The sequence below is a fragment of the Chanos chanos genome, chromosome 16, assembly GCF_902362185.1.
Source record: "Chanos chanos chromosome 16, fChaCha1.1, whole genome shotgun sequence".
Classification (NCBI taxonomy): Eukaryota; Metazoa; Chordata; class Actinopteri; order Gonorynchiformes; family Chanidae; genus Chanos; species Chanos chanos.
In genome coordinates this window covers 16952409-16980366 of record NC_044510.1, presented here as the reverse complement: position 1 = coordinate 16980366, position 27958 = coordinate 16952409, and the positions used below count along the sequence as shown (strand labels likewise).

General features: G+C 38.6%; 1 protein-coding gene across 1 annotated transcript; it reads right to left on the bottom strand.

Moving 5' to 3' along the window:
• Positions 1-205: 205 nt before the first annotated feature.
• LOC115829278 (nuclear GTPase SLIP-GC-like) lies at positions 206-27590 on the bottom strand. The gene is made up of 20 exons (XM_030793332.1): positions 27525-27590; positions 26847-26961; positions 22741-23025; positions 22365-22498; positions 16589-16782; positions 10230-10452; positions 9672-9890; positions 8706-8900; positions 6225-6403; positions 6096-6138; positions 5873-5995; positions 5726-5789; positions 5408-5541; positions 5138-5233; positions 4836-4993; positions 4620-4749; positions 914-1022; positions 697-830; positions 480-564; positions 206-270 (listed from the first exon to the last, which is right to left on the bottom strand). The coding sequence occupies exons 1-20, from the start codon at positions 27588-27590 to the stop codon at positions 206-208; spliced, it is 2751 nt and encodes a 916-aa protein (XP_030649192.1).
• Between the last annotated feature and the right edge of the window lie 368 nt (positions 27591-27958).

The window sequence follows — 27958 nt, the reverse complement described above, 5'->3', positions numbered from 1 at the left end:
GAGTAGAACCACACACTTTCAGGAGGAAGGATGAGTATCCTGGTCTTTTATAATCATTTTAAACATACTGTATTATTCTAAATTCCCATTTAACACATGAGCATAGAATGAAAAGACATTTTCACATTGTTCTGCCTTATCCACTGATAAGCAGTCAGTATAGCTTCAGTCAACTCAGTATGCTTAACCAGCATTGACTGATGTCTTAAGTCTGGTCTTCATCCAACATACGAGATAACTCCTTCATCTCCTCAATTTCTTCAGTGACATCTACAACACAACAGCACAGACACAAGTGGCTTTAGATCCCTGATCCTCTCTGGAAAAGTGAGTGATTCCAATACCACAGGTCTCTTAAAAAGCATTTCAAACAGACAACAAATCCAAAAGTTTTGGAATCTGCTATTCTGTTCATGTACTGGTCTGACTGGTAATTGAAACATTTAAAAGTCCTGTTCTAAATGAGATGCTTCATTTACCAATGTTGGATATGGTGTTCCATTCAGTAAGTGAATGAGCCATAGACTCCTGTAGTTTCTCCGCCAGCTCTCTCTCAATGTGCTCCTTGCCAACGAAACAAAGAAAGTTATTTGAGTTACACGTGTCATTTTACTGATTGATGTATCTAATTCATTCTGATGTTTCTGCCGCTAATTCAGAATTATTGTTCTTAAACACAAAAGAAAATTATCGAACCGTCAGTTTGTTCAATGAATCCAGCATTATCTTTTTCGCGTCTTTGAACATGCTGTGTTTTTCTGACTCAACGTGATTTTGCAACACGTCCTGCTTCCTCTTCATTGACCCGGTTCCTGTGTGTTCTGCAGCCTCTGAAACAATATAAGCAACACATTGTTTGAAATGTCATGACCTGAAACCCTGAAGGAGTGTGACTCTGTTCCACTGAATTTACCTTTATAACAGACAATCATTTTTTCTTTGATGACATCTGTGAGTGATGCGTAGAGTTTTTTCTTTTCTTCAAGAAGGTCTCTTTGAAGGTCCTCTTTCAGCTTGTTTTCCTGTTTATATGTTGGTAAAAAGACCACAAATCCTGCACTTGAAAAAAATGATGTTTCAAACATACTATCAGCTGCTGATTCAGTTAATCATGATTACGTATTAGTTTTCAGTGGATATCAAACACACAAGTAACATATATGTAAATGAAGTTGAAATTGGTCATTTCAACTTATTTGTTCACAAAAGAATTACAATATTGCCCAAAATCATTACTGTGCTGGCCTGCAAACAATTTGTTATAGCTCCAGGGTGGATATTGTGAGTAGAAAAGCATTAGTCTGAAATTAAATGCTGGCTTATTTTTCCATCCACAAAGACCGACATTTGTGGAAATTAGGGCTGCAGTACCTCGAGTTTGGTTTTGGAATTGAGACCTTTTTTCTATCGTCTCAATCAAGATTGGTCGTCTTTTTTTTTTTTTTTTTTTTAAATATAAGTTTGTATTTTCTTTTCTTTTTGCATAACTGTCACCAACATGTGGGTGCAGCACTGTGCTGTATGTGAGTAACTCCTACAAACCAAAATCATTGGGTAAATTTGATAAATCTGACTAGTTGGGGAAATGGACAATAACACATCTTGTCCAATGGCAGTTACAACAAAATCGCACAGGAATTCAAGAGAGAACCAGCAGCCTCATGCTGTCAGCTTGTCAAAACCTATATCCCTTCAGTATTAAGTGACAACTGGGGAGCTTGCCCCCCCAGCTTCCTTCTCAACACCCTGGTAGATCGTTCCATGCAACTACTATTTGTAATATACTGGTGGCCCACCTTGGCATCTGATGTCAGGTAGTATGTATAATCCTGCTCTTTCTGTGGTGCCACCAAATCCCCTCTGGAGGTTCCATCTGGTAAACTGGCCTGGCCTGTCCCACAAAAGCTTTGGTCTAATGTGGCAATCAACTTTTTCACAAACCACCCGTCTTCTGAGGAAACACTGACATTGTACCTTGGTAGTCATAGATACCTATCTCCCTTCTAGAATCGAGGCTGTGGATGCCCTATTCCATCACATCAACCATTGCTTTGGCCTTTGAAAGGATATCTTGCATTACTGTACCCTCCAGTTCGTCCCCCTGTGTCTGGAAGGCATTCGTGGAAAGTTTGGGGGTCATGGTAAGCCTCACATCAGATTACCAGCTGGAGTGGAATGGCCAAGTAGAGAGGACAATCCAGGACATAGAGAGATTCCTGTGCAGCTATTCCTAGACCCATCAGAACGACTCTCCTGTGTCACTTGGTCTAAGCCAGTTCAAGGCCCCAGTGGTGGACAGTTGGTTTCGGTGGGTGGAGGCAGTGTGGGGAAATAGTCTGTGTCCACCATCAAAGAGCCCTCCACCGACAGAAAACCCAGGTTGACTGCTGCCGCAGGAACCCCCTTGAGAACCATCCTGAGGACAGAGTCTGGAATTTCACTTGGAACTTCTATCTATGCCATGTCACAACCTCCTCAGGAGTGGTGCTGGGTCCTGCCTGACATGTGTTGGATCCTGTGCCGACATTTACCATCTACAGTGGCCTCTGGCTGAAACATCTTGTTCTTCTAATAGATCAGTTTGATAAATTGTAGGGACTCTCCATTGTTCTGTTGGAGTGTGTGGGCAAGATAAACTGCAGGGAAATTGATCCCTGGAAAATTAATTCTTCACCATTCATTTATTGACCAGGTTGTGTCTGGACAGGACAATGTGACAAGAGGCGCTTTCGCACCGGAGGAACTTTTCATAGTTCTTAGAACTGTTGGAGAAAGTACCCCCTTTTTGGCGTGTTCGCACCGCAGGAACTTAGAATGATTTTAGTTCTAAGAACGCCGTTTTGAGGGGCTTTTTTAGCCCCTACTCCAGGGTAGGTACTTTTGCAGCTCAATAGGAACCTTGTGACGTAGGTGTACAGCCATTGGTCCAGACGCAGGTATACGATGATTGCAACCGCCATTTTTAAAGATCCGTGCAAAATATAAAGTCTTAGAACGTATTTCATTTAGCTTTTGATATTCATGTCTCAAAATGTCTGGAATTGTAGGAGGGGGCACATGGTTTTTATGTTTTATTTTACCGGTATTTTATATCCCCCAACAATGACCATTTTGCAACGTCCAATGTATATTTGTACATTGAAGAGGTAGCGTACACTCCGCTTCGGTAGGTGCTTGTATGTCCGCTTTTTGGCTGTGATCCGCATTTTAACCTAAAATAAGAATGTGTTTATCCAGCTTACGATTTTAGGGCTGTGGCGGGGAAAAAGGGAAAAAAAAAAACACGATGCCGCGAGCAAGGGTCAGGCACAAGCGCTATGCTAGCACCCGAAAAGTACTATGCCCATCAAGTCATTCACTGCTACTGCGGTGGTAAATGCATAAATGCATTGGGAAATTATTTTCTCCATTGGACTGGGTCTATCGCCATACAGTTTTATTTTCGTTAATGAGAAGGCAGTTATAGGTTATCTAATGTGCAATCGATATTTCTGTCATTCAAATTCAATAAAACTCTGCGTATACTGTAGTCTAGTTTGTCGATTTCTTTTGCCGCAGTAATGGTTCTTTTTTTCCTTTTGGAGGTATTTAAAAGGTCTTAAAAGTCATTAAATTTGTACTTCAAAATGTGAAGCTATCCTGGTTAGTCATAAACAACAGCTCTTAGATGTTATACTGTCGGCCGGCTTACGTCACTTCAGTGTTCCTACTGGCGGTGCGAAAGCAAACAGAAAAAAGGCCCTAGAACGAATGTAGTTCTAGGGGAAACTCCACAGGGGGTAGTTCCTATCGAATTAGACCCTAGAACTGTTCGGTGCGAAAGCGCCTAAGAGGGAGACTGTCTCTGTATTGTGCAGCTCAGGCTCTTGCACAATACAAGTGTCTCTTGGGTGCAGTTCTAAGGGAGAGCCAATCTAAATACGTTTAAGGATTATTCACCCTGGACATAGCATTCTTAGTGACATTCTCTCTTAGACCAAATACAGTAGACATGAAGTGGTATGTGGTGGGCCCTCGTATATATTTGTGTCTAAAGGAACATCCAGTGAAGATATAACTTCCTTTCTACCCAAATCAGGAAAAGATCCAGGAGACAAAAACCCTGCCTGTATTTACTTTAACCTGTCATTGCTTTGTTGTCATACAAAGGGTGTAGGCTCAGAGTAAAGAGAGAGCCAAACTGGTTTCTCTGCCCAGGCTTACAGAAACAAAGAATAAAAACTCCGACAGCCTCTTATGAAAGTCACATCAGTGTGCCAGTCTAAGGTACTATCCATCAACACGCATTATGTTGTACCCCAGATTTGCCTTTAGGAAGATAGTTTCAGTGTCAGAACATATGGCCCACATTTGATGTACATGCTTTATCTCTAATTTTAATTCATGACCAAACCAAAGTCTTCAAATTACTGCGCAAAACATCTGTTACAGTGAAACAAATTCACCAATAGCTCAATCGTGTCACATCTCATTTAAGGGTTTGCTCTGGTTCCTAAATAGTTTTCTTATTTGTGTGAAAGAATTACTTTCCTCCATTTTATCCTTTCTTCACAAAATATTTTGCAGTGAATTTCACAATGAAAGGGTAGTGCAGATATACAGATCTAGTTCTCACTTACCTCTGTTCTTAGAAAGTTCAGGATGTGACCCATCACTGGAGAGTGTTTGTACTCCATAATAACTGGACTGGAAATGATGCTGAATTCATCAATTTTTTCACGCACTGACTGCCCAGTTTTCTCTTCATTTCTGCACACATTACATTTGACATAAATGTTACACAGGGCGGTCATGGGTAAAACAACAGTGTTACATATTTTGATTGCAACACTCACGGGAAAAAGAGATGAAACTTCTCGTTAATGCAGTCATACATCGCTGCAGCCAAAGACTTGTTCAGGTCTCTTGTCTCTCCATTCCTTGACCTGAAGCATCCTTTGTTTTTGCACAGGGCGGTTAAAGTCTTGTGGTATCTCCTGCCATCTGTGCCTCTCTAAAGAAGGACATATTATTGAATTAAAGCAAAATATCATGATTACAGTTGAAAACTTTGAAAGCTGCATGTACACTACTATGGAAATAACTTCAAATTTAAAAAAAAAAAATAGAAAATGCATCAGTGAAATGAGTAACTTACTGGTGGATTCACATTCTTCTGAACCATTTTGACACTCTGATTTTCTGCTTTCTCAGCCCCTTCAGTGAGTCTTGATTCCAGTTCACAACAAAGTTTCTTAAGGTGATCACGGAAGAGATGTAACTGGTTCTTCAATGTTTTCATTAAGATGTCATGTAATTTACATTTGTCCTTAATGTGAGAGAAACAGCAGAACATGTGGATTATGCCTTGTAGATGAGACAGAGTGACTGAGAAGATAACATGTTCTTCAGTTGCAGTGAGTCTTACCCTCTCTGTGTGGTTACAATTGGATGCATGAATCAGAGAGAGGAGACCACTGGCCCTTGACAAATACTGTGTGGCCACTCTTCTGGAGTGACTCCTGTTCAGAGTCCTCAGAAGATCTTGGAGCTCTAGAATCTCTGCAAATGATTTTATTATGAAAGTTACATAGGCAGTCAACGATCACGATTATATCCAACTGCCTTATCAATGCTTTAACGAATGAATTTTGCAAATGAACTTGATTTAAGCTCTAGAAGCAGAAAATCTTTATGTGGAAATAAGAACTTTCACCACAGTGGTGAAATTTCAAAAGTACTTGACCTGTGTCCTCTTGCTTCAGAATTGAATCCTCTTCAAAGTATTCCTGAGAACTTACTGTGAACACCTCAAAGTTTTTGCCAAAATATTTCTGCAACGCAAAGATGGATTTATCAGAGACAGTATTAATAGAATATGTGAAAGAGAAACAAAGATCTGTTCATCTTGAATAGGGCAATATACCATGAATTTGCCCTGTTTTTCAAAAGTCTTTTTCACTTTATCCTTGGAAACTCTGTTTCTGTGTAATGTGCATGCTCGTTTCCTCTGGTCCTGGAAAATAGTTAATCATGCAATTAACCATGGTTTTTCATGATCAGCTCTAACAATATAAATAAACAAAGATCACAATTGCTTTTTTTTTTTTTTTTACCTTGTTAGTGATTTTTAGATCTCCATCTTCTAATTTTGAGTTTCTAAAATTCAAAGATTATTTTTTAGATTTGTAGAATTTATTGAAAACAAAATAATGGAAAAATAAGTGATACAAATACTCTCTAACCTCATGTATAAGTTGGTGTCAATGTTGTCGGTTTTTGTGCAGATGAAGTTGATGGTGGTGCATTCTCCTCCCTGTGCCATATCTGTTAGACTCCTATTCAGGATCTCCCAGGCCTCCTTTTTAGATGTGGCTCTATCAATATCACATACAATCCATACAATGGAGCAGTTTCTCAATATCTGACAAAAAAGAATGGAAAAGGCATGTTACACAAACACTAAACTTAAATAAGACACTTTTTAGGTGTAATAATAATAATAATAATAATAATAATAATAATAGTAATAGTAATTATTATTATTATTATTATTATTATTATTATTATTATTATTATTATTATTATTATAAGTTTATTTATTTGGCTGTACATGTCCACAACAAGTCAAATCCAAATTGTTTTATACATAAATGAGAGAAAATAGATAAGTCTTTAGTCTGGTTTTAAAGGAATGGAGAGAGTTTGCCTCCCTAACTTCTGTATCTAAACCACTCCAGAGAACAGGAGCGCAGTAGGAAAAGGCTTAGTTGCCAGAGGACTTCTTTAATTCTTGGAATGACTAATAGTCCAGAATTTCGAGAGCACAGGGTGTGAGGGGGGTTATAGGTTGTAATTAAGTAAGATAGGTATGTCGCTGCAGGCCCATGTAAAATTTTATATGTTGATAAGAGGACCTTAAAATCTGCCCTTGTTAGAGTGGGGAGTCAATGAAGGGAAGCCAGGACAGATATAATGTGGTCAAACTTCCTTGTTCTGGTAAAGATTCTGGTGACAGCATTCTGGACCAGCTGAAGACTTTTGGTAATAGAGACAGGCAGACCAGAGTACAGAACATTGCAGTAATCGAGGTGAGACGTGACAAATGCATGAACAATGGTTTCTGCATCAGCTATACTTAGAAAGGGCCTAATTATAGCGATATTATGGAGGTGATAAAAGGCAGTTTTGGTTATGTTGTTGACATGAGTGACAAGTGAGAGATAAGAGTCAAAAATCACACCAAGGTTTTTAGCTGTAGAGTTTTGAGAGATAATGCAGCTGTCAAAATGTAGGATAAGATCACTAAAAAGATGCTCATGCATAGGGGGACCACTGACCAGCATTTCAGTCTTGCCTGCATTGATAAAGAAATTTGAAGACATTGAACCCTCAATAGCACAAAGACACAGCTCAAGGTTCCCAAATTCTGATGCTCATTGTGCTTGATACATAAGAAAATATGAGTATTATCAGCATAACAATGGAAGTTAATGTTGTAATTACGAATAATGTCACCCAAAGGGAGTATGTAAATAGAGAAGAGGGGAGGGCCGAGGACTGACCCCTGAGGAACACCATAGTTAAGCTCACGGTACTCAGAGGTCACATTATTATAGTGCATGCACTGCCTTCTCTCAGACAGATAAGATTTAAACCAAGAGAGCACCAGACCATGAATGCCAATTTGATTTTCCAGGCACTTTCACGATATTGTGTGATTGACCATATCAAATGCTGCACTCAGATCAAGCAGAATAAGAATAGAAGTAGCACCAGCATCCATGGCTAATAAAAGATCATTAGTTACTCTAGTAAGTGCGGTTTCTGTAGAATGACAACACCTGAAGCCTGACTGAAATATTTCAAACAGACTGTTAGAGGACATATGGGCTATAAGCTGAGCAGCTGCAATTTTTTCAAGTATTTTTGAAAGAAATGGGAGATTAGAAATCGGCCTATAGTTATCTAAGGCCTCAGGGTCAAGGTTTGTTTTTTTAAGTAAAGGCCTGATCATGGCCATTTTAAAAGCGGAGGGTAAAATGCCAGATTTAAGTGACATATTTAGAATGTTTAGGATTGTTGGCTGAGGACTGAGAATAGCTCGAGGTAAAGTTTAGCAGGTAGGGGGTTAAACAGGCAAGAGGCTGGTTTAGTATAGTGCACCAATTTGGACAGCACGGCTGGAGAGATAAGGTTAAATTGAATTAAAGGGCGCGTATTCTGATTAATCTCAGGTGCAGTGATGGAGAGTGTGCAGGCAGTCTGATTTGATAAATTCATTTGAATAGCCCCACAAATTAAGCCTAGAAAAATCACTTGCAGTAAAAGGGCTAGATTGGGGGGAGTGATTCTGGGTAAGTTGAGATACTGTATCAAAAAGGAACCTAGGAGCTTATTTTTGTTAAGATTAATGATTTTCAAGTGGTAAACTGATTTGGCTGTGGAGAGGGCGCATTTGTAATCTATCAGGCTATGCATTAACTATTGTCATATTTCACTGAACAGCCTTCTATGACACCTCCTACTGAATCCAAATACACTTCAGAGACCGTCATAAGAAATCGTGCATAACAAATTGTTTTTGGCACTAATGGCAGAGCTCTGTTGGCCATTGAAATGTTTCTGTGAAAGCATAAATGAATTCCCTGGTATAAACTAAAAACATATTTTAGTAAATTAAAGTTTAGTAAAGTAAAAAATAAAGTGAAGTAATAACTAATTACCTTTGTCCACATCTGGTCTCTAGTCTTGCTGTAGTCTCCATTTCCTGGAATATCAACTAATGTAATGTTCTCTAGAATATCTCCACAGTCTGGCACTTTGACCGTCACTCTCTTCACCAGTGGCCAGTAACATCCTCCCAGATTTGAGTCATCATTTTTAATGAAGCATCTGATTTCATCAGAGAGCTTTGAAGCCTGTTCATAGTAATCATAATCATAATCACATCAGACTATGTCTCACAGTCTGAAAGAAGTCGTTTCAAAATAGAGACTCATTTATGTACATTTTCCTCATTTCAGATTAATTTCAAACAAACAAATACATAGGTAAACTAGGGTTAGAGAACAACACAGTATGTGTAACAGAAATGCATATTCAAAAAAAAATTGGCAAGGAAAAATATTTACTGTAATCTGTTATGGGAAAAAGACAACAATGACTTCAAGAAGAACTCTTGATTATGTATGGGTTAACATTCATATGCATCAGAGGAAAAAAAAAAAAATAAACAATGTGCATCTGTAAGCACCATTTAGACAGTATATGAACTGTCACTCAATATGCAACAGCAGGATCAAAGTTACACATACAAATAAACAATGAAAATCAAAAACAGGGATTTGACTGGTGCTGTCCCACCCACTGCTACTTAAGAGACTTAATTTCTTCATTTTGTAAATGATTTACATTGAGACACCACATAAATTGCGTTTAAGCTTCATTTAAATGAAATTCTAAATAAGACCTTCCTGAAGAATTTTGTTCCAACATAGTCCAACATTTTCCAACATAATAATTAAAAGGAATGAGACACTTTCACTGGATTTGTGATCTTATTCTTAATCTTATTAACATTTACATTAAGATTACATTTGAAATTTTCATATTACGCTAAAAATGCCAGGGAATAATCCTCACCAGAATGTATTTTCAGAGAAACTATCCCAGCAAAGACAGTCACTTACTGAACGACATGAAACCCTTTTTGAGGGGGATGTGAGTAACTCAACAATGCGTGAATACTGGTCATCATGTTTGAGTTCCTCAAAGCTTCTCTGAACAGCCTCCTCTCCAAAAACCGCTGAGATTTTTTCCTTTGCTGTCTGGACTATGTCACTTTCCTCAGGTTCCTCTTCCTCTTCACGTAAAACAGCCAGAAGATCCTTTAGATCCGCTTCCCACTCCTATGTTGGCATATAAAACAGGTTTTCTTTTTGCGGGAGGTGAAGCATACATGTATACCAGTTGTTAAGAGTTTATTGTTATCTGTGCAGACTTCTACAGCCCCCCCCCCCCCGCCCCCCCCCCCCCGCTCTGAGAAGTATTTTCCTCAGAGAAGTATTAAATTATGAGACTGGAAGTGATGTCCTTGAGCCAGTGGCCAAGAATGTAACATAAATGCTACAAACATAGTATAACTTATCTGGCTTTTTTTTTTTTTAAGCACACAACTCAACACTCCAGCATTTTTTTTTCATAACCAGACTGGCATGTGGTGGTAGAATGTGGATAAACCATGTTACCTTTTTTGAGATGAATTCTATCTCGGCCGTGTATCTGACATCTGTCATGTTTGTCTCCACTTGTACGCAGACTGAAGTGCAAGCGCCACCCGTCCCAGATGGAAGCAAAAACTTTTTACCCAAGATTGCATTTATCAGGGAGCTTTTACCATCTCCTGTCATTCCAAAGACGCCCACAGTGGTTTTCCTGACAGTTTGTTCATCCAAACCTAAAATATTGTCTCTGAGTACAGAAAAGCATGACAATACTGAACACTTGATTCACAGAAATGTACCAAATGTACCCAAACTTCACTGTAACCTTTTCTTCTAGGGAAAAAAAACCTGCACTAACCTCATGTAATTTAAAAGTTTTTTGTCGGTCTTAATATGGCCTTTCAAATTCGGTTCAACTTTGCATTCAACTTTGTGTCTAACTTTCCCCATGATTTGCTTTGCTCTTTCCATGATTTTGGTCTCTGCTAAAGTGAGATGAAAAAGCATGTTAAAAATGCAAATAAATCACACACGATGACAAATACATGTAGATTTTTGAATATTATACAATGTGTGTGTATGTATGGTATATATACATTTTATACAATGGTGGCATTTGCAATGATGAGCCCTTTGGGGACATCTAGGGCATATGGTGTCTCTCCAAGTCTTGCCTGTAGCCCTATTGTTCTTGCCTTTCATACTTGCCCTCTTTATTACAAAACTGCCCTCTGAAATCACCTAAAGGGATGTTCATGTCTGTTCAAAATGAGATTTGACAAACTAAGACCTGTTTCAAGAGCTGCCAGGAGGCCTAAAACCACTCTTGATCTCAGGTGTTTGTTCCAGTTTGACTAATTGGACTACAATTGATATATGTTCCAGGGGGCTGATGTGTGCGGTAAAATCCAAGATGACATGATAATATTTAGACAGCTTAGTGTGGGGAATCAGTCTCTTGACTACTTTGTGACCAAAACAGGTAGTCACTTTATTTTGTATATTTTTGTCCAGGTGCACAGCATGTGAACTGACTCCACTCTCAACTCTGTTGACAGCCATTATCCAGCTAAGGACTGCATGATTGTGACCAGACCAGTAAGAACTTCTTTCCAATGCTGTTCTAGCTGGAACAGTTCTACCTGGTCAGTTGCCTTCTCTCTCTTGAGCTCTAACTCATTCCATGTGACCACGTGTTTAATATGATCAGAACTGTTCTCATGAGCTTTCAGCAAGACCTCAGCATTCATCTAGTCTGACAGACCTCCATTCACCAACTTCAGTTTTGACAAGACTGCCTGTCACTGCTGACAAGAAGCATCCCCACACTGTGATGTTGCCACCACCATACTTCACAGTAGGGATAGTTTTTTCCCCTCACAAACCTCTTTGTTTGGATGATAAGTTTAGAGGGATGGCCAAGTCCAGGTATGGATGGGATGGTTTGATGCACTTTCCATTTCTTAATCATTGACCCAGCAGTGTTCACTGGAATATCCACACAGATATTGTTTAAACCTTTTTTCTTTTCTATTAGGTGTGTAACAATTCACCCTTGCTCTTTGCTCTCATTACTGGGTTTAAATAAAATGTTAGACTGATACATGTCTTGTCTAGTTAGTCTGTAATCTGACTTCTTCTTTCTTGTATATATATGGGAGATTATTTTTGTTTGGCTCTTTAGCACTACTGCCTGTTCAAGGCTTGGAAAGGAGGTTGTCTATACCCATATGCCAAGCAGGAATCACACATATCCAAAACCTCTACAGTCTGTGCCAATTGACCATAATCCAGAATGAAAAATGACAGGAAATCACCAAATGTACAACTGACAGGATGACAGTCCTTTGTATGGCAAATATACGCCTACATAAACAGGAGATGTGTTTCTCAAACCCCACCATTGCTCCTCTTCTATTCAGAACCTTTGCAGGGTCCCTCAGGAAAGTGTGTGTCTTTGCTGAGCTAATTCCCACATTGAAATATTGTCTGCTTTAATTCCATGTTTTCAAAATGTAATCTCCATCTTATATCATTTGATAAAGTGTAGCTATTTAGGCCAATACCTACAGAACCCCACCCGAAGTTAGGGCTTGGTGATTAATCAAATTTTATTTTCAATTATGATTTTGGCTTCCAATAATTATGAAAACAAGATAGTTGAGAGAAAAAGATTATTGTGGCACATTTTGTATTTAAATGTACAGTCATGCGGTGCATAACGTCCGTTCAAGCAATGTCCGACTGTATATTTGTCCCATAAGGTTATAATTGAGTTCAGAAATGCCAATTGGAGAACAGGGCATAGCGGACATAGCTGGACATAGCAAACACAACAGCTTCCCGCATACAACACGTGTATCTCATGTCTCTTCTATACAAAGTGATTGCACTGTCAAGCATGTAATGGTACAGTACAGAACCTCTAATATGTATGTCTTGATAGCCATAATAAACCCAATGTTACCGGCTTATGTATGTACTGTGCTTTCTATCGTTATTTTAATGTGAACTTTCCCTACTTACCAATATAAACTTTACTGTATAACACTGTATGCTTTAACTCATAGGCAGCAGCATCCAATCTTGCGTATAGCACGTCTCTTGAGTGTTGTGTTATCTCCTTGTTTAATTTTCTTTCAAAAATACCCAAAAATATTACCATGATATTAATTTACTTGACCCATACATTACCTTGCCAGATACATTAGCTGAAATACAGTACTGTATTTGTACAGCATCTTGGCTATTTAATCAATACAGATACACTACAGTATGTGTGTGTGTGTGTATATATATATATATATATATATATATATATATATATATATATATATATATATATGTGTATGTGTGTGTGTGTGTGTGTGTATATACACACACACACACACACACATACATGGACACACAGTATATAATTTGGTTTATTTATGTATCTTTCTCTTTTTTTAACATTTATTTTTTTTCTATTTGTGTTTTAGCGGAACTATATTTAAAGTTCAATAAATGTATGATTTTTCCAAAGTCAGTGAGTAATCATGAACAGTTTGTTTCTTACTCTCTACTTACGTTATTATTCTATAACGCAGCCTACCTCTGTCTTTCTTCCACTTCTTCATCCCTTCAGAATCTTCTGTCTCTTCAGAAGAACTTCTTTCTCTCCGTCTTTTCTGTCTGGGCGTGTTCCCTCTCTCCATCATCTGCTCTATCTCCTCTAAGAAATGAAGGACCTGACTCTGATCAAAACTCTGAATGTTCTCAAATCTGTGATGTCTCATCTTAAATTCTGTGAGGATTTGACTTAAAGGATCATTGTTTTCATCTTCAGAATATATAGAAGTGTGAGAACACAGAGGTCTTTCATCTGTGGTTATCACCATGGTGTGGTTCATGGCCTGATCACTGAAAGAGTTCAGAATGGCTTTCACTCTGTGTCTGTCCTCCTCTGTGAAACTGTCAGGCTGCAGCACCAGTATAAACACATGAGGTCCTGGAGCAGACAGATACACACACTCTTTCACTGCCACTGAGAGCTCATGCAGTGTGAGTTGAGGTTGAAACAGGTCAGGAGTGTTGATGATTGTGATGGGTCTTCCCTCCACCTGTCCTCTGGCTCTCTCAGTGTGAGACTAAAGACATGATAATTGATTAAACATATGTAAGACTAAAGACACGATAATTGATTAATTGATTAAACATATGTAAGATTAAAGACATGATAATGGATTAAACATATGTAAGACTAAAGGCATGATAATTGATTAAACATATGTAAGACTAAAGGCATGATAATTGATTAAACATATGTAAGACTAGAGACATGATAATGGATTTCTTTCTGACAACTACATCAATAAATTTACAGACAGCCTCATCAGCAACAGTGATAGGGGCAACTACCAGAGGGAGTGCAATGACACGGTTGAATGAAGTCTCAATATTAACCTTGCCCTGAACATTGCTATGACCAAGGGCTTCGCTGTTTACCTCAGAAGACATGGAGGGAACCACACTACAGTTACCATGAAAAGCTTACCTGTGGAAACTGTCGATAGCGTTACATTTCTGGGCATCTAGCTGTCACATTCCCTCTCCTCAAATGACAGATCAGCATCAATGGAAACACTCACGTCTTTAACAAATGTAGCAGGCACAGCAGGGAACCTAACAAATTTAAGTGTACAGTCATTTATCATTTTACTTCTAGCACCACTTTAACATGTACCTCTACTCCACATACTTCTATTCACGTGCTTAACAGAGCAGTTTCCTTCTATGGTGTGGTCTGAAGCATGGTACGTACACTTTGTATATATTGTTCTGCTCCAAGAACAAATACAGTGATTGTCCAAGGCCTGCTCTTGGTTTGAGAGACAAAAGGAAGATTAGAATTTGGCCTTTAGCTGGACAGATCATTTGGAAGAAGATCTGTTTTCTGAATAAGTTGTTTACTAAGGGCCTCTTTAACCGATCCGAGTGCATGTCCGAGGCTCAGGGATTAACCATACGTAACAATGGTTTGCTACTTTATTAACTGTGGGTATGGGGTCAAGTACACACGTTGAAGACTTATAGGACATGGTCAGGGCCCTAAATTCTATGGGATCATGTGATGTGAAATAATCAGATTGCTCTCTGGCCTCCTTAACTGAGTAGGTATGAGGGCCATGATGGGATGCCAAGGGACTAAAAATTTTATCTCTTATCTTACCATTTTCGTATTTTATAATGTTGATAAACTCATTTCTGTTAAATCCCAATCAAACAAGCTGTTTTCTGAATCTTGGTTGGTTTTGAGACTGTATCTCACTCCTTATTGTTTTCAGTCAGAATGTAAAGATAAGATATGGTATGACAGTCTATCTACTATAAGAATTTACTCATATTCTGAAGCTCTCTTTTCAAGGAATATGAAACTATAGGTGGTGACTTGTCAAATCTCATTCTGATGAAGCTGGAAGATTTGAACATTTCCTTAGGTGAAAAATGTGCTGCAGGCTCTGGCCTGTCATCTTTCAGAAAAGGCAAGATTAAAGCAAAAAACAAAAAACCCAAAAACATATGTGTGTGTGTGTGTGTGTGTGTGTGTGTGTATATATATATATACACATACACACACACATGCGTGTGTATACATGTGTGTGTGTGAATATGCATGAAAAGTATTTGTGTAATACATTATATTATCAAGCAAAGTGTCCTGCACTTTGTCCTTATTGCAATTTGAAGATACATCATGTAAAACCTTAACAAAAACTACCTAGAACACTGAAAAAATAGGATTTTAGCCCATTCCCACTCTCTAACACTACACTTCACCAAGAAATATAGTGATTAGAATCCTTCAGAAATTAATGTTCTTTTTTTTAAATATGTATTATTGTGTGACTCTATTTCCAATTTAGGCATAAAATACATTTTATCATTGGAAATTTGTAATATGTTCGTTAAAATGCACATTTTAGTCGTGTCCCCAGGTTTTTACTCAGTCCTGTTACCCAGACACATTCTCCCCTCTAACAATTTGGGATATTCCACAAGTCACATGATCAACAGGAATTAGCATCATTTGAGTCTCCTGAAGGCCATGGGAAGACCAAAAGTAAGTTCTCTCACTCTATTTTCTGTATTTTTGATCATATTGTGAGTATGTCTGAGAATGTCAATCTCAACATTCAGTCCTGTTACCTAAATTATTTCTTAGATGTTATTATGTTTTGTTTTTTTGTTTTTTTAAACATAGTTTTGGTAAACCATTTGAAGGTGCTAAGTGTTCTCATGGTATTAGTATTGATGCCATGTGGCTACATTTCATGTATCTGCTAATCTTGTTGCTTTCAATCCTGTAACTCATGTGAAGGGTAACAGGACTGAATAAGAGTAACAGGACTAAGAAGTTTGAATGAAATCGCCATTTTAAATGTGTATCTGGTATATACATTGATTAATTATAATACTATTCACTTGATTAAGTACAGCTGGAATTACTGAAACCGAGGGGCCTCCCACTTATTCTACACCTGTCTCTTCACTGTGGCAGACTAGACTCAAGCTCAACAGGGTCTTCTTTCCGCCCTAATTCTGCCAAGTCCATTCCCTTCCCTGTGGTTTTGCTGGATAGTGAGTAGGGACAGTGGGAATCTCGTTCATCCATTCATGCGCGTCACTAATTAGATGACGAGGCATTTGGCTACCTTAAGAGAGTCATAGTTACTCCCGCTGTTTACCCGCACGTGCTTGAATTTCTTCACTTTGACATTCAGAGCACTGCGTAGAAATCACATCGCGTCAACACTGTTTGCCAGCCTTCATGATGCTTCGTTTTAATTAAACAGTCAGACTCCCTTTGTCCGCACCAGTTCTAAGTCGACTGATTGCTATACGGCCGACGCAACCACCACTGGGGTTGCTCCTCCCAGCCCGGAGGGAGGAGAGCCCCTGGCAGCAACAACCCACTTCTGGAAGCGCCCCGACTGTCGCCGTCCCAGGGCCCCCCCTTGCCCTGACCACTGGCCACCATCCTGCCCTGAACCATGAGCAGCACCCCAGTCTCTGTCGAAAGAGCTAGAGACACGACCTGGGATAGGGCGGCAAGCAGCAGGGAGGAACTATGGACAGGGATGACAGGTACCAGCGGCTCGACCAGCCGTGGCGAGCGCCCACATCCGCTCTGCCCCACAGCTCGACCGGCTCAGCCCTTAGAGCTGGTCCTTATTCTGAAGTTACGGATCTGACTTGCCGACTTCCCTTACTCACTTTATCACAACATGCCAGAGGCTGTTCACCTTGGGGACCTGATGCGGATACGGGTATGTTCCGGCACGAGAATTACACCCTCTCCCCTGGCTTTTCAAGGGCCGATGACAGCTGAGCGGATGCCACAAAAAACGTGACGTTTTCCAGGGCATAGGTCCCTATCTCAAGTCAAATCCATTCCAGGGCACCCTGCACTCGACCTTCAAAGCTCCCATTTGAATATTTGTTACTACCATCAAGATCTACACCCATGGTAGCTTAGGTACTGGTTGTCAATGTAGAGATCTGAGGACCTACTTAATTATGGTCAGCTTTTTGTATTTGTTGTCTTCCTTGCCTTTTGTAGAGGAATATGGAGAACCCATACTGTGCAGAGGCAGGAGCCAGACACACATGCTGCAGGGGGACGAGCGATACTCACATGTTCTCTCTCGCTCTCTCTCTCTCTCTCTCTCTCTGTTTTTCTCTCTCTGTCTGTCTCTCTCTCTCTCCCTTTCTCTCTCTCTTTACTGCCCAGTGCACCCCGTGCGCTCACACACACACAAGCACACTCATACAAAAGCATGCAAACACAGTTATTACTACTTTTATGTTGTTATTTAGACTAAGATTTATTTGCCAAATATAGTGACCTTTGCTTTATCTTTGTTTAAATGAAGAAAGTTCTGTGATATTCAGTTGTTCTCACACACCCAAGCACTCATTCCTATCACTCAATACTCATTCCTGTGACCCAGTGTTCGTTCCTGTTACTTAATTGTTTTTCATTAAAAAAATAAAGATAAACTACTTATTTTTCAAATATGTTTGGTCCATCATTTAAACAATTGTATGATAAATCACATGATAGATTTTTTTTATAAAATTGAGGTTGGGGTCTCCCTTGAAAATGAAAAATAGCTTTGTGATTTTTAAAAAAAAAAATCATCTGCATATGTTGTGACTTTTTAAGCACAGACATATATATTTTCTGAACATGTAACCAATTATTTCTTTAAAGTACTCTTATTGAGGGAAAAACAAAGAAATTATTTGGCATGACTTTTAACTTATATTTAAACAGCTGTAAGAGTTTTGGTAACAGGACTGAGAAAAATGTTGAACTTGAAAACCTTGTAAAAAAATTGTGAATAGTTAAACGTTTGTTATTAGACACAATGCTCAAAAAAGATAAAGAATGAAGTTACAGCATGCAAATGGCACCGATTCAGTGGAATGGCCCATACACACACTCACACACACACATACACACACACACACACATTTAAAGCCCCTAGCCTCTCTCTCTCTCTCTCTCTCTCTCTCTCTCTCACTCTCTCTCTCTCTCTCTAGACAGGGAGAGAGAGAGAGAGAGAGCGTGAGAGGTGGAGGATGTTGATGGTTGCAAAAGGATTGCTTTCCTCCTTTCCGTCGGAGTGGTGAGATTGCTTTTTTGAACCACAGCGTCTCGCTCATTCTTTTGTCACAAACTTTGATTTTGATTGCAGTCTTGATTAACTTTATTCGTATTAGAACTATTTCAATTGCAGGGCATTAACACTCTCGCACTTCGCAGGTTTTGGGGTATTCTGTCACGTTTATAAATGTATATCTACCATCGGCTTGTGTGTATACTAAAGTTGAATGTGTGCGTATCCGCCAAGACGTGATTAATTAATTAATTAGCCTACTTCAGTATACTATATTATATATATTATATTATCATCTTAGATTGTTTTGGTATTATACATATTATTGTTATATTGTCAAGAAAGGAAGTGTATGATTTTCAGTTTGTGGCTTTAATTAGTAGCCTGAGAGAATGACCAGTCTTCCAGCTGTGCCAGTACGCTAGCCTCTAGGGCTCCAATTACCCAATTCTTCTCCATTACAACATATGGTACTGATAGTAGACAACAACTGTATGGCAAAATTCATAGGTAAGCTGAAGTAAATAAAATAACATTATTAAAAGAAAATTAAAACATTATAGCCTACAGCCATAGCCTATCTGAAAGGGACGTGGGATGCCAAGCCTACATTATCAGCATTCTAGAAATATTATCGCCTATCAAGAAATACAGGTTTTATATATATATATATATATATATATATATACTGGGGGGGGGGGGGGGGGTACATACTGTATATAGATAGATAGATATAGACTTAATTCTTCGTAATATTCTAATTAATTGATCAAATCAGACTGCCTACACCCTTTAACTCAATTTAACCTTATCTCTCTAGCTGTGCTGTCCAAAATGGTGCACTCTGCTAAACCAGACTCTTGCCTGCTTAACCCCTTAAATCTGCCACTTAAATCTGGAATTTTACCCTCCGCTTTTAGAACGGCCATGATCAGGCCTTTACTTAAATAAAAATGAACCTTGACCTTGAAGCCTTAAATAATTATAGGCTGATCTCTAATCTCCCGTTTCTTTCAAAAATATTAACATCCATTGTGGTTCTGACGATACTCAGATTCTCTTACCTATCCAGCACAATGACTGCTCTGGATTGGCTAATCTTGAGGCGTGAGTTTGTGCTATTAAGAGTTGCATGTCTTCAAATCTCCTGATGCTTAACGCAGGCAAGACTGAAATGCTGGTCATTGGTCCCCCCATGCATTACCATCTTTTTAGTTGTCTTACCCTAAATTTTGCCTCATCTCTCAAAACCCTACAGCTAAAAAACTTGGTGTGATTTTTGACTCTAGTCTCTTGCCAGTCACTCACATAAAAAACACAACCAGTTGCTGTGTAATAAGCGGGATAATGTGCCACTAGATGGTCATTACAGCGAAATAAACCTGTAACTGTACATCTCATAACTAAACTGTGCACATTAGATAACTTTATACACCATGGTGAAGCTGAACACGTTACAGGACCTTTCAAGTAATGCACCCAAATTGCAAAGGCATTTGGTGAAGAGATGGCCCAAACAGAAATAGTAAATAGTCTCTTCACCATCCGTATTCTTGTAGCTAAATGGCGAGTTCAAGCGTACACCAAACAACGGAGGAAGAGGTCAGCACAGTCTTTCACCGAGGCTTTAAACCATGAGAACCTTTTCCTGCTCCTGTTTACAACCTGAAGCACTTCTCCAAACCGATTCCGCGAAATAGCATGCAGACTTCTTCCTCCATGGATGTCCGCTGGAACCTGCCATTGAGCCATAAGCACACACTGTTCTGTCGCTCTCGTTGCATTTTGCAGCAAGGGTTTCTATGAATCAAATGCTTATTATGAGATTATTTACTATATCTCTACCCCTTCGGTTCATCCCTTCGCATGTTCCCTGTCAAATTTAGCTCCCCTACTTGGAAGGTCCTAATACCAAGAAAATAAGAGCCCCGTAATGAAGTCCAAAGTATTGCCTCATTCAAATTTAAATTATGTAACGTTTTTGCTTGATTATCTATGTTTGTACTGTAAACTGTTGCCGATGCTAATGTTAAACTTGTTTTGCTCACTCAGTAGCCTATGAAGAAAAAAAAAAGAGAAATTATTTATATAGTATAAACTTACTTTTATATATATGTATATATCTGGAATCATATTTATATATTCAGACTTACATTTATACATTCAGAGTTACTTTTATATATTCGGAATTACATTTATATATTCAGCGTTATATTTGCATATTTCCTGTTTGGCCCCTCATAATATGTGTGTGTGTGTGTGTGTGTGTGTGTGTGTGTATATATATATAGATAGATAGATATACACACACACACACACATATATAGCCTATATTTAACCTATCACCCGGTAGTTCGATGCCTAAGTCTCGTAACTCCCCCCTCCCCTTGCTTTTTTTCCCCCTTTCGATCTACACTGATCTCATACATGGCCTCTCTGGGATCCACTTGACAGAAATCCGTCGTAGCAACAGAGAACTTTAATCCCTGAAAAGGGCACAGTTTATTCTGAAGCTTAAAAAATACAGCTTTTCAGACATGGAGTGAAACAGCAAGCTGTCGTGTTCAGCTCTCATCTCTTACACAAGGATTACACAAGGCATGACACACAGACAAATTATGTGTGTAAAACGGTGTGAGATGTTGGTGTGATGGACCACTTTGACTTGATTGCTGTCATAGCAGAGAATGATGCTTCTAGTGTTGAATGGAAACAAACTTTGCAGGGCTCTGTCGATGAGTTTAGGATTAGCGATTCTGATAGCTTACCAGAAATACTGCTGTTCAAATCAAATTTTCACTGTTCGACTGCAGGAGAGTTTTTTCAGTTACCCTTCATGGATAGAGACAGGCTGTTCAACAAACAGAAGATGTCTGCCAAACAAACAAACAACATTTTCTGTACACAACAAACAATTTACTTTAGACTCTATAAGATGTCTAAGTCAACAGAGCTACTGGGACACACATACCCTCCGGTATTACCTGTCATTGACAACTGATAGTGCCATTTTCTTCCTGTTATGAAAGGTTCAAAAGAATGGATAGACTAGTCGAATGGGGTACAGTCTTGTTCAGGAAAACACCAGGAGAGACAGGTTTAAACAAAGTTTAAACATGACTCATAGGCAGGGATTGAGAGCAAGGTAAGACATGACTAATATCTGTCTCTGTCTTACACCCTTTTGCAACCTGTTGAACAATGGCACCATCAAATAAGATCTTTTACTGCCATAAACTAGTAAACATGACATTGGCACACCCAAATTGCACTGTCCAGTCTGTTGACTTAAACATCTTGTAGAGTCTAAAATCAATGTTGTTTTTCAAGTGTTGTATCGTAACCATAATGGCTAACCAGAGTTTTGAATCACGCTGTTAGGAATCTTTCCAATAAATTTCTGACAAGCCAGTGCCGTGGCCCTATCAAAAATCTCCTCATGTGAATCATGTGTTTGGATTCCACAGTATCTCCACCCAAAGTCACCACAGCTCTGCCTGTGTGTAACATAGCAAACCAGTCTTTCATTTTCTTTCCTTCTTTACATACAAATCCAGCAAGAACACAAAATGGAGACAAGCTACTGTGAGTAGAATCACTTCATAATAACCATGATTATAAGCTACTATATTCACTGTTGTTCAGTGGAATTTGAATTTTCTCGGGCTCATTTGAAATATCCCACTCTGAAAAAAAAAAAAAAAGAAGTATCAATTTGTATATGTTAGATTACTCCTTAATGCAACAGATCAGACACTGCAATTTGTATTTTTGTTGGGTTTTTTTTGTTGTTGTTGTTTTTTTTAACAGAAACCAACAATGAGCAGAAATTCTAATCAGTGCTCTTGACAACTTCACGATTAACAAATGTTTCTTAACATTGCGTTGTTGAACTACATTGAATACTAAATCAAATCTTTTTGAACATTGTTTGTAACCTTTGATATGTTTATGTTTAACTTAAGTGCTTCAGATTCTGTTATTTCAGTTTTACACATTGTTCCAAAGACTCCCTCTGGTAGGTGCCCCCATCACTGTTGCTGATGAGGCCATCTGTAAATTTAATGATGTAGTTGTCTCTGTGCTTTGTCACACAGTCGTAGGTGAACACACTGCTCAGGTAACAGCCTTGCAGAGTTCCAGAGTTCAAAATCAGAGAGGATGAGTTGCAATTGCCAGTTCTCATGATCTGGGATCTGTGTATCAAAATTAGTCCCAATGCAATTCTTAAATTCTTTTATGATTCGACACAAATTGTTATGTTTTCTCCCTGAATAACATACAGGAGCACGTTGGGAACCTTCATCTGCAGTAAGCAGTATGGTTCAGTTCATAACCTGATCACTGAAAAGCATTATAACATTTCTCACTGTTTTTTCTGCTCTCCTCTGTGAAGTTGTCAGGCTGCAGCTCCAGTATAAATGCATGAGGTCCTGGATCAGACAGATACACACACTCTTCCACTGCCACTGAGAGCTGATGATGTGAGAGTTGAGGATGAAACAGGTCAGGGGTGTTGATGGTTGTGATGGGTCTTCCCTCCACCTGTCCTCTGGCTCTCTCAGTGTGATGATCTACTGAAACTGGAGGAGATTCAGTCTCAAATGCCACTCTGTTATTCTCCAACACATTCTTCTCCAGCAACACAATCCTCACTAAAACACAGGACTCATTTCGATGACAGTCTATATCAAAACTGGATTTTTTTTTCTCTTTATGTACAATAAAACATATATAAATGAAAATATTAGTTCTAACCTGGAAGATTTTTTTCTTTTTTATGGCAGTGCCACTCTCATGTGGAAGGGGGATACCTGTTATTTCCGTTCTTTGTTCCTAGCTCATTCTAAATGGGAAAAAGAACACAAATGTCAGACCTGCCAACTTGTATGCATTTTGCATAGCAGGTACGCATGTTGACATCAAAGTACCGTGGTACGATTTTTCACTCTAAAGTATGCAAAAAGCTGGTGACACCTTGTGAGTTTAACCAGTTGTGCAGTACTCATGTCTTTGCCAACGAGCATCTAGCCTGGGGGAGTTGAGATTATGAATTGAGTTAACGTTAGCCTAATGTTACATATATATTTGCAAGCTAGCTTGCTTGATCACCAGTCATTTAAGTTGGCAAAGTAACTTATATTGTTCGTGTATCGTAGATGGCTAAATGTGACTTCTAATAGTATTTATAATATTAACTACATTCGGAGAGCACAGACCTCCGCCAAGGCCAATAGTGCACTCTTCTGTGATAATTCAAATCTGTAGCCACGGCCATTATATATGTCTGCATATATCTCCAAAACTATTAAAACAAAAATGTCAGAATGTATGATTGTGAAAGCTAATTTATTGTGAGAAACGATTAGCGATAGCGCGCGTGTTGTGCAAGCCCACAATAACCTATAAATAGACTTGTTTTGGTCATATCTACTTGGAAAAAACAGTAAGGATAATTAAGACATTGCTTATTTCTTACATACCTGCTGTATTTGTTTCTATAGTGAGTTTAGTTCATTTTTGCCCTAACTCACAATGTTAACTAAATTGGAAAATAATACGTGGATCCACCCCTGGACTCCAACTTGGAAATGGGCCCGGTAGTTTTTCCTAGGTAGGTAGATAGGTGGATTAGCTTATTTGTACCTGGAGGTAGATTTGGTCTGCAGTAGACGAGTTGTCATCCTTGACACATGCTATAGAAACACTGACAATTTAAAGCATTCAGGCTCCAATCCTTACTAAACCACTATAACTACAAATAAAAACAATAAAATAAAAAAAAATAAAGTAAAATAAATAAATACATAAAATAAGTAAAATAAATAAATATATAAAATAACTCAAACAAATAAACAGATTTGTGCCATGATCTGTGCAATGTTGCTATGACTTGTTCATCTGAGTAATAGCTGCTGGAACAAAGGTATTTTCATACCACTTTCTTCTGCACTTTGGGACTGTGGCAGGGTGAAGCTGAACAGGGGTTCGGGTTGCGCAAAACACACCAAAAACAAACAAACAAAAAAAGGCTCCGCCGCAAATAGTGCCAGATGTTTTATTTACAGTGCACAAAAAAATGGTCCCAACCAAAGTGAAGAAAAAGTGGCAAATATGTACAGTGTGGGGAAAAAAAACAAACAAACAAATATATACACACAGACACACACACACACACACACACACACACACACATATATATATATATATATATATATATATATATATATATATATATATATATATATATATACATATACAAGGGAAAACAAACAAACAAACAAACAAACAAACAAAAGAATTTATAGATAGATTAACAAATAAATAAGTAAACAAATTGCTACTCTCAATTTCTCAAATTCTATTCAACACACTGCGCAGCTACTTTCTGTTCTTACTCCTGACTCCCCCACGTACAATGATAAAAAAAAAAAAAACCCTTTTGAACTATAAGCCCCTCCCCTCGGAACATACCAACTTCCTTCTGTTAACTTAAAATAATATGGCAGTTAATTATCCATTCCAGTACCTATGCATAATCACCAATACGATTTCACAATACACAGCAATGTTTAAACATTTACAGATTTCCGGCTAGTGATAGCCGATTGTTACATGTTAAGGTGAAAACCCCTTTTCCATGGAGTGGCCGCCTCCCCGTGTGCACCACGCATGTGCCACTCCGGTAAAGCCAAATAAATGAACTTGCGTTTCTACAGCTCTGTTTGGTCCTCCCCTGCACCGGTAGGCCTATGCTACTGCAACACAGATAACCAGACAGACGGACGAACAGAGAAAACAGAGGGAGACACGACAACCAACAAACATTACAACGCAATACGAACATTCAAACAAAGCGATATGTATAATAAAGACGGGACAAACATTTATCTGGGTAACTGTGTGTGAGTGTAAACTGATAAAGACTGTCACAGTAAAACCAACAACAGTAAAGACGCTAACAAACATTTAGGTGTTTGTGGTGAGTTTTAAACTGTAAGATTGTGAACGTGAATTGGAAATGTTTGTGTGTATGAAACCGGGTAAGCTGCTGCATGCTCCGAGTGTGCACCCTCGAAGCTAGCGCGATATGTTATTGGAATATGTGCGTTATTGATATGTTGGAATGACGTACACGTAACAGGACACAAACACGAACGAACACTATACAACTAGGGAAAGTGGTTAGTTGGGGGGAAAAGACGCCGCTTGCGGCCTGAGACAGAGCTCCACAGTGAGTGTGTTTGTCTGTGTGTCTGCCCTGTGATGGACTGGCGACCTGTCCAGGGTGTTTCCCTCCCTTTCGCCCAATGAGCGCTAGCTACAGCACCCCTGCGATTATGTCCATTTATTATTAAACGGGACATGGTATTTACATATTCTATGGACCAAAAATACAGAAATATTTTTATCATTTATACATTACTAAATTAGGCATTTTAGACATAACCTGTATATCATAATGAAATTGTCATTACCAATTTGAAATTGTTTTTTACCTAAATTATTATTAATCAACTGGTTCCTCATTGACTCTCACAAAACCTATAAACCACTATTAATATCTGCTCTGTCAGTGACTTCATATTGAATTATATCAATCACATGTTGAACAGCGATTCTTTTTCTTAGTAATTTTGTATTTTGTCAGTTCTGTGTGTGTCACCTCACAAAACTAGATAAAACAAGATACTTGAAAAGACCAGTATGTGTAAAGGAATTTAAGCTTATTCGGTTTTCTCTGGATGAGGTCTGCATATATGGATTAGGGAAGGGATGGATTTATTTGTCTGCACAGCTGTAACAACTGTGTAGCACGTGCAACATGTGAAACACGATAAAACTTTGGGGTTTTTTTGTTTTGTTTTGTTTTGTTTTTCTTTTAATAAAGTGTGTGACACAGAGACTATGAACCTTCATCCAGAAAGAAGGAGCTGAAATGCAGTGGGTGGGAGTCGTCCGCTGTAACTGTCTGGTGTACAGCTAGGGTAAGCTGTGACTCACCAGTCAGCCTGGACCATTTAACAATTAGATTCAGAGAGTTTCTGATCTTTAAAGACATATTTCCAAACCATAGCACCAAAGAAAAAGACCAAATCAATTCAACAAAAGCATGGTAAAATAAGGTCATCGTGGTTTTGTCAGAGTGGAAAACGGACAGTTTGCTCTAACAAACCAAACACTGATGCCCCCTTTTCACACACAACTTCACAGTTTGCTTCAAAATTCAGTTTTGAGTCAATAATTGTTCACTCATTGTTCCCAGATATTTGCAAGATTGCACACACTCTACTGTCTGACCCTTAATGGATAATGACTTCATGTGTGTTGGCATGTCTTCTAAAATCAATCATCGTGTCTTTAGTCTCAGATGTGTTTAATCAATTATCATGTCTTTAGTCTTACATATGTTTTATCAATTATCATGTCTTTAGTATTGCATATGTTTAATCAGTTATCATGTCTTTAGTCTTACATATGTTTAACTGGAGATAGAACTCCTCATACCACTTGACAAAGTCGTCGATGACCTGGCCGTGGGTGATCTCATTGTCCTGAAGCCGACTAACAATAACCGAGTCATCTGCACACTTTAAGATGGTCCTATTTTCACACCCACTCTGACACATATTTGTGTAGAGGATAAATAATAAGGGCAAAAGCACACATCCTTGTGAGAAGCCAGGTGAGGAACAAACTTGATCAGACAGTTTTCCATTGACCTTTGCTCTTTATGTCCTATTAGTTAAAAAGTCAAGAATCCAGCCCACAAGTTTATTACTCAGGCCAAATTGTTGTAAAAGCCTACAGGTTAAAATATTGGGTTTAACTGTATTAAAATCAGAGGTAATCATCAACAAAAAGAAGTCTAGCATTAGAGCCATTTCCCTCCAGCTGTTTCACTGTTAAGTTAAGCAAAGTGACCGTGGCATCATCTAGTCCTCTGTGTGGCCTATACGCATGGGATCCTTTCCATAATCCTGCTGACAGACAGACAAACCAACGAACCGCACCGAAAGCATAACCTCCTTGGCGGAGTTAATTATTGCAGCCAAAACCGTGATCGTAACGAGAGGAGCAGATCATAGCATCCCCGGCTGAAATAAAATAAAAAAAACAAGCGCACATGCCACAGCCATTCCTAGACAGTTACCGTGAGAGACGGCCATGCATCCGCATCTCCAGACTTCCCCACCGTGCATTCTGCACATTCTGCCATACTGATATCTAAATTCAAACTGACTATGTACCTGAAAATAAAAACTGAACCACTTACAGTAGCTTAATATAAAGTCTGTCTGGAAAAGGTTTAATGAACAAATAAATCAAACAATTAAATAAAAACAGGTTTTTCTCAGTTTGAAAAAATAAAGGCTGCAACAGAATGTTATTACTATATTTTCAAACTGAGAAAACCTGTTCAGTTTTTATTTTCAGCCACACACTCAGTTTGAATTTAGATTTCTGACATTAATAAATGAGTTGGCTATCCAAAATATACTATGTTTTATGTCTGTTTTTGGCTGCACTCATGTACATGATTTGAATTTTTTTTTGGGGATTCGGTGGTACTTCAAGACTCTGTTC